This window comes from Canis aureus, chromosome 7 (genome assembly GCF_053574225.1).
Source record: "Canis aureus isolate CA01 chromosome 7, VMU_Caureus_v.1.0, whole genome shotgun sequence".
Lineage (NCBI taxonomy): Eukaryota > Metazoa > Chordata > Mammalia > Carnivora > Canidae > Canis > Canis aureus.
The window spans coordinates 852,354-860,032 of NC_135617.1; the positions used below are offsets into that span (position 1 = coordinate 852,354).

The 7,679-nt window shown below is 45.7% G+C and overlaps 1 protein-coding gene across 1 annotated transcript in view; it reads left to right on the forward strand.

The window, feature by feature from the left end:
• Nucleotides 1-5,932, forward strand: part of FRK (fyn related Src family tyrosine kinase) — a 96,105-nt gene extending 90,173 nt beyond the window's left edge. The window contains exons 6-8 of the mRNA XM_077902701.1: nucleotides 2,146-2,327; nucleotides 3,589-3,754; nucleotides 4,146-5,932. Coding sequence (XP_077758827.1) covers nucleotides 2,146-2,327; nucleotides 3,589-3,754; nucleotides 4,146-4,345 — 548 coding nt within the window. The 3' untranslated portion in view covers nucleotides 4,346-5,932. The remainder of the gene's footprint in view (nucleotides 1-2,145; nucleotides 2,328-3,588; nucleotides 3,755-4,145) is intronic.
• The last annotated feature ends 1,747 nt before the right edge of the window (nucleotides 5,933-7,679 follow it).

A 7,679-nucleotide genomic window follows, 5' to 3' on the forward strand; every position in this document is an offset into this window, starting at 1 on the left:
GATCCCACGACCCTGAGATCATCACTGACTAAGGTCGATTGCCTGCTTAACCCCCCGGGTGCCCCTGCCAGGCCTTTGTACAAGTGTCGTACAAGTATTAACTAAGTTCATTCTTCTGACAACCTGGTGAAGTGAGAATACTTATGGTCACCATCATTTTCATCTCATGGTGGAAGAAGCTGAGGGATCATCTTTTACTGAAAAAAAAAATGGCATCCATAAAAAGCACACATTATGTGGTATAATTGAGCATTAATTAAAAGTGAGCGAGTCGACAGCAGCACAGCCGCTGAACGAATCAAGAATGAGAACCCCCGAGTGCCACCTCCTTGGCAGCTCCTCACCATCCCGAGGGGCCTGGTTATTTCTTTCCCTTAACTTGCACGTTCCTCTCCCAGCGCCCCGTCGTCTTCCCTTCTTGACTGGGGTTTGGGAGTTGGCTTCTCCTCTTGCTGCCTCCGTGTCCTCAGCTCCTGTTCTGCCCTCGGCCTTTATCCCCCATCTCCAGTGACATTGCTCTCCCTGCCTCTAAGGTCACCAACGCCTCCCCAGTAGCATTTGGTAGGTGCCTTTCCGACCGTGTCTTGCTGGACTGTGGAATTTGGCAGTGGTGGTGACTTTCTCAAGACCTTTGTTGGGATGCTCCCTTCTGGTTTTCCTTCTACTCTTCCGGCTGAGGCTTCTCCGTTTTCTTGGAGGTTCATCTTCCTCTGTCCTCCCTAAATGTCCGTGTTCCTCATGATTCTATCACTTCCTAAGAGTCTCACCTGCTCTAATGGTTGAGTCCTACCCATAAGCTATGGTTGTTAGCTGCCCGCCCTCTCTTGGGCTCCAGACCCATGTGCCTGTCTTCCTTTAGGCGTTTCCATCTGGGCGATCCGCATGCATCTCTACTTTAGCAATTCCTAAGCTGTTCAATTCTGTTTAGGCCGCAGCAGAGGTAATAAAAACAGGTAGGAGCTACTGAGTTCTTTGTAGGCGCCAGGCTCTGCTTCAAGTGCTTTCCACGTACTGACTCATTTCACTTCTAACAACTAATACCAGACGGTAATTACAGCCGCCACTCTACAGGTGAACACACTGCGGCACAAGGGCGTCAAGCGCCTTGCCCGAGGTCAGGAAGAGGCAAAGCTCAGATCCAGACCCTGGCGCTCCAGCTTCAAGCCAGTTTTCTAACCCCCGAGCGATTGTTGCCTCTCACGTTAGAAATTGTGTCTGAGACTCTTGACCGTGAAATTCAACGCGCTTTTGGTAATATTTGCCTTATTGAGTCAGGGGTGATGATGGTTTGGATTTACATGAGACCTTTTTAATTCTCCAAAGATCTGAAAACATCTACTAACAGGATAGCAGCTAAACAGTACCCAGGGACGCCTGACACCGCACAAAGCAGCGCAGAGGCACTTTGACCTCTCTACTAATGATCACACAGACTCTGCTGCTTGACTTTCCTACACTTAATTATATAGGATGCGTAGTGGTAGAAACTATGTCTATTAAAGGCATGATCATGCCTGGAGAGATGAGCAAACTATTTCTAAAAATAACAGGCTTAAAAGGGGAAATAAAAAAAAAGTGTATCAAGCTTAATGGAGCACAGATATATGCGTTTTATAACTACCGATAGACCATTTTTGTTAGTGGGCTAGTTTTTAAGAACAATATGATAGGAAAAAAAAATGATGGAAGAATGAGAACTTTTCATCGGCTCAGCCATGCAAATTAGCATTATTTTATAGCTTCAAAGACCAAAACAAACTATGAGATGTTTGAAGGAGCTCTAGAGGCAACCACGCAAACTCTTGCGTGAAGCGAGGACTCAGCCATGTGTGCTATGGAAAACGGCCATAGTTGGACTCTTTCAGATGTTGAGAGCTGGGTTCGAATCATGGGATACCATTGTTTCTTTCTGTGTGTACGGGGAGAGAGGGCCACAGCCTCGGGGTGTATTTGGACTCTGAAAATTGTTGCCTCATTAACCTTCCCAGGAAATGGATGGTCTGTATTCATTCTATTTCTTCACTCAACAGATCAGTGCTACGGCGCTTCATCCCCCTGGTAGCTCATTCATCGCACTTCTCAGAACGGACTTCAATAATTCACATGTTCCCCAAGATAAATGTCTTACTTTCTCTTATTGCTCAGATGACGCCGGAGCAAAGATCCACCTGAACCAGCAGGTAGACATGGCCACACAGGTTGCCTGCGGGATGGCTTATCTGGAGTCCCAGAACTACATTCACAGGGACCTGGCTGCCAGGAATGTCCTGGTTGGGGAGCACAATATCTACAAAGTGGCAGATTTTGGACTGGCAAGAGTTTTTAAGGTGAATTTCGTTTTGTTTCAATTAGGTGTTGGCCCGGGTCAAAAGCCTAACGTGCCAGCAGCAGGCTCATGGTTTTACTGTTATTCTTCAACACAGTGTTTCCCCCAGTTCTGTGGTCCCACTTCAGTAGCCCAAGGCCTTATAGATAAGCCATCTCCTGTTTCTATTTCTGTTATTGTTGTTGTTTTCTTTTTTAAAATTTTATTTAAGTTCAATTAATGAGCACGTGATCTGTTATCGGTTTCAGAGGTAGAGGTCAGGGACTCCTCAGTCTTCTATAACGCCCAGTGCTCATCGCATCAGGTGCCCTCCTTCTTGCCATCACCCAGGTACCCCGCCCCCTGCTGTTTCCATGTCTTCACCAAGGAGAGAGAAACAGAGAGAACGATGCCTAACCCGATGGGAAAGTATGTGATTAAGTTTGAGGTTGAGTGAACGATCTGCTTTTCAGTACCGGTAGGCTCTGTTGATGGGCCTCGATGTTCCTGACAAAAAGCAGCGCATTTTGCGAAGTTACCCCTAGATCCGCCTCTGCCCACTTAATGCCAAACGAATATCCGTGCTGCCAGAAGTCTTCAGCGGTCGCTGACTTTTGAATCCTGCCCCTCTCCCCGTGTCATGACGTCAGGCCGAAAGACAGAGAGATACAAGAGATACGCTAGTAGGGGTTTTGGTCTGAACGTAGTTTTTCATTTCGACACTGTGCCCTACGAACATGGGTGTGGAACGTGAACCACAGCATATAAGTGATTCTCTTTTGATCTTCATGAAGTCATCATCTCTTTTTAAAATAAGTTAATTAGAACCCCAGTGACTTGATATATTAATTTAAATCATTTGGATCTTACTTTTCAGTATTAGGAAGTGGTAACACGGTCATTATTAAAGGCAGTGGCTCTTCAATACCAGAAGTAAGTCTGAAATCAGACAGACTTTGCTTTCATTTTTTTTTTTTTATTCACTAAGGACCAAATGCTAAAGACCATCACACATGAGTTCTCCCCTAGGTAGTAGGGTGCACCTGTCAGTGGTATTTTTAGCACATAGTAGGCCCTTAAATAATATTTTATTGACTTCTCATAGATTTCTCAGACTTAGAAGCCAGGTTTGGACTTTGCTACTGTAATTATCTGTTGAACTGAGCTCATTTTGAACCTCTTTTCCTCTAAATTTTAATGTGAAGCAGGTTACAGATGAATGAGGGCAGGAAAAAAATATATATATCAATTGAACTTGGCTTGATTCCTTAATGCATTAACAGGTAGATAATGAAGACATCTATGAATCCAAACACGATATAAAGCTGCCAGTGAAGTGGACTGCGCCTGAAGCCATTCGTACTAATAAATTCAGCATTAAGTCCGATGTGTGGTCATTCGGAATCCTTCTTTATGAAATCATTACTTATGGCAAAGTGCCTTACAGTGGTGAGTAATTAATTCTGAAGTGGGCCTTTCTGCTGCAGGTCCCTTACTTAGGTGTGACTTTAACTGCTTTGCCCAGACTTGGAGGGCAGAGTTATGGGGCTGACCACACACCACATGCCTGTGGGAGCCTAAGAGATAAAATTTGATGACGATGATTTGCATTAATGAGGGGGTTTATTGCCTCTTACTCCTTTGCTCTGGAATTGCGGCCTTATAGACACCTCTGGCTGCAAGATTTGGTTTAATCTCTGCAGCCTGGGAAGGGGATGGTCGACCTCCTAGCTTCACCAAGGAAATCCGTTTGCTTTGTAATCTTGAATATAGTCATCTATGAGTTGACAGCCCTGACCTTTAACTTGTTTTTTGTTGGTCCTATTCTATGATTATTTAGGCCTGACAGGTGCTCAGGTAATCCAGATGTTGGGTCAAAACTATAGACTCCCTCAACCTCCTAACTGTCCGTCCCAGTTCTACAACATCATGTGGGAGTGCTGGGATGCAGAGCCGAAGAACCGGCCCACGTTTGAGGCCCTGCTTTGGAAATTTGAAGACTATTTTGAAACAGACGTTTCATTTTCGGATTACAAATAACTTCGGAAAATGAACACCGAAGAAGAACATTTAATAATGAAGTAACAAAGGAGTGCAATAATCAGTCCCGAAGTGCAACCTGATTAATCAACTGCCAGGAGAGCTAACCTCGACACGCGCAAGGGATGGGGTCAACCGGGCCACGTACTATGAGAAAGATTCTATGTGCGTTTTATTGACTGGGCAACACCGCAGGACAGTCTCCGATGGCGTCAAAATCAAACACATCAGCACAGCTCTTTTCCTTTTAAAAAATACTTACATTTCTATTTATTGTTTGAAATACCGATCAAGAGGATCAACAGATGATAGTCAATTTTTACTCAGTGACTGTTGTAGCATTTTCCTGTTTACTGATTAAAGTGGTTATTCATTATTCCTCGGGTTGCTGCATCCCATCAGCCTGTTATTATGAAGGAATCTGATTGCTCTGCTGCACAGCAGGACCTGTGCTTTGAGATTTTTTTTCCCCCTTTTAAAATATCCTGTGACTACAATGATGGTAAAGCCATGTTAAATGACTTGATTGTACTTGGAGTAATTGCACATATTTTTTTCCCTATGCATAAAAAAATGAAGCAGCTGTTGCGAAAAAGAATGAAAATTTCTCTCATTTTGTAGAAGGAAATGATGGGAGTTCTCTATACCTCAGTATGTGTGATCTGAGAATCATCCACATTAGTTTTAATCTCCTAATGTTAAGAATCGAATTGCAAGGCGGATGAGTTATTATCTATGGAAATATGTGAGAAACATTGAATAGCCCGCAAAACCTGAGAAATAAGGATAAGATAGTTTGGGAAAAATGAAAGGCGAGCACTAGGACTGCTGTGGCTCAGGTTTCTGAGTAATCCTAAAACGATGGACCTTTGGCGAGTGGGACGGAGCTTTAAATGGATTACAGTCCAGGTCAAGCCCAGTTTTAGATCCAGAGGCTGGGAATAGAGTCCGACCCTGGTTATGGAGCCGTGTTTTCTGTCTGGTAGGACAAGAGGGTTTTGCTCCTCTCAAGTGGGCACGGGCCTTTGTAAGGATGTTACTGTGTCGAGCTTTGTGCCCCATTAGACGCCGAGGACCGGTCCTGAAGATCAAGTGCTATTCAGAGGTCTGCGCTGTGGAGCCACATGCACCGAACAGGCCCCCAGGAAACCGGCTTTGGAGTCTGTTCCGTCACCTTTGGAGCAGAAGGGCCCACGGGAACAGTGTTGGGGCCACGCTCCGGGCGGGTGACACCCAGGCCCCCCTGTGCTCCCCGCGGCCTGGGGGACACGGGGCTCCGGGCAGCGGGCCGGTGGCCCTCGAGCGACACGGATGGTGCCACTGCCCTGCACCTGTCCCCCCCCAAGGCCGTCCCCACTGTCACTGTGGGAAGCCTCTCCTGTCCTCCTTGCAGGGGCACCACCGGTCTCGGGGCGCCTGGGCGGTGCAGTGGGGCAGGTCTCCCCGACTCCTGCGTTCAGCCCCGTGGTGCTCTCGGGGTCGGGAGATCGAGCCCCGCACCGGGCTCTGGCCCGGGGAGTCCCCTTCTGCTCCTCTCCCCCGGGCTTTCTTTCTCTCGAATAAATACATAAATAAATCTTTAGAGAAGGTTGTTGTTTTCCTCTTCAGGCAAACGGGGTACGTGCCGGCGGGCAGTCGACTCAGCGGGACGTCGTGTGCCCATGGCCTGCGGTCGGCTGGGCGCTGAGGCCGGCGTGGGGCCTGCCTTCCTGCGGGGGCTGGACAGGTGCCACTCGGAGCACCGCCGTGGGCGTGTCACTCACACCTCTCTGGCTCCAGATGGGCCCTATGGGCCCCTATTGATAATCGAGCCCCTTGACTAATATATATATGTTATATATATATATATAGTATATATCTTATAAGATAAGGTCAACACTAATAATATAAAACAGGAAAGATTTGTAAGATAAGGTCAACACTAATCATATAAACTGGTCGACTGGGTGTAGGACAACCATGTTTATTTAAAGTCAGAGTCTAACTGTGAAAATTCACCTGCTGTGTTATCTGTCTTTTTGGAGCAGCTAATAACAATACATTTCTTAGTAGGATCTGATTTTGAAATGTATAGAGAAGGTGATCCTTTCTGGTTTTCATAACACCTGAAACCACTTTAACTTACTATGTTTGGTTCTTGGAGACATTTATGTTCAAGGTTCTGTCAAAGCAATCTATTATTCTTGTTTTTTGCCTGATGGATCACGGAGAAAAATAATGGATTCAGTTATGAGAAGCAGTAATAGATTTTTTTTTTTAAGCTGACATAAATTTCTTTCCCTGTATAGAATAAAAGGATTGGGAAAAGATAAGTCGAATTTTCCTACAATGAGCCAGTTCTTGTTAGATTTACCTCCCATAAATTGCAGCGAAGCACTTTCTATGTAATGTTTTATTTATGTAATTCAGTTATTTGGAGGAGGTGGTGAGGGATGTGAGTACATCATTTCATGTGGTATTTCAAATCTCTTTTGACAAAAACCTAAGAATTTTTGCAATAGGAAAACTTCAAAATTCCATTAAGCCTCTTTTAAGAAGGTTAGGAAGGAAATAGGTTTACATTACCTAAGGTCAAAAGAGGCACAGAGTGGATTCCTAATGGCTGTGGAGCCTGAATATCGTATCATCAAGAACAGTAAAATCGAAGCGACCAACCATCTGCAAATGGGGCTGTGGGGCATGTGTGGGGGGACAGGGGGCTCTTAATGGACACCCGAGAGCAAGAGCAGGCAAGTATGAGGCGGGGCCCCTTGGCGACACCACTCACAACGCGTGTGACAACTTGGATCAACTGAACCGGAAGGGGTTCTTGATTCTCCCACTGCCCACGGGGAACCATTGCCCTTGGAAGGATGTCATACGTCCCCCAGCTGGAGCTCCCTGAGGATGCAGCGCCCAGCCGGCGGCCCCTGGCTTTGCCCAGCAGAGGCCCCGTCTGCAGTGAGGGTTTCCATAGTCTAGTTGAGCATATGGTTTCTGGACCAAAAAGCCTGTCTGATAGCGTGTCTGTGTGACCTTTTTTCTTTTTTTTTTACTTCTTTTTTTATGTATTTTTTTAAATTGGAGTTCGGTTTGCCAACATATAGCATAACACCCAGTGCTCATCCCATCAAGTGCCCCCCTCAGTGCCTTTTAAGGACTTTTTGCAACGATACATTATGTGAACTGGAATGGCGATGATATGGGGACTCACCTTGTGTGAATGAGTTCTCCCACTGAAACGCCCTCTCTCTCAAAAAAAAGTAAAAAAGGTTAGAATACCTGGGTATTGGAGTTGCCCACAAGGTCATCTGGAATGTTCAGTTTTCTGGTATTTCCTTGACGTCGTTATGGA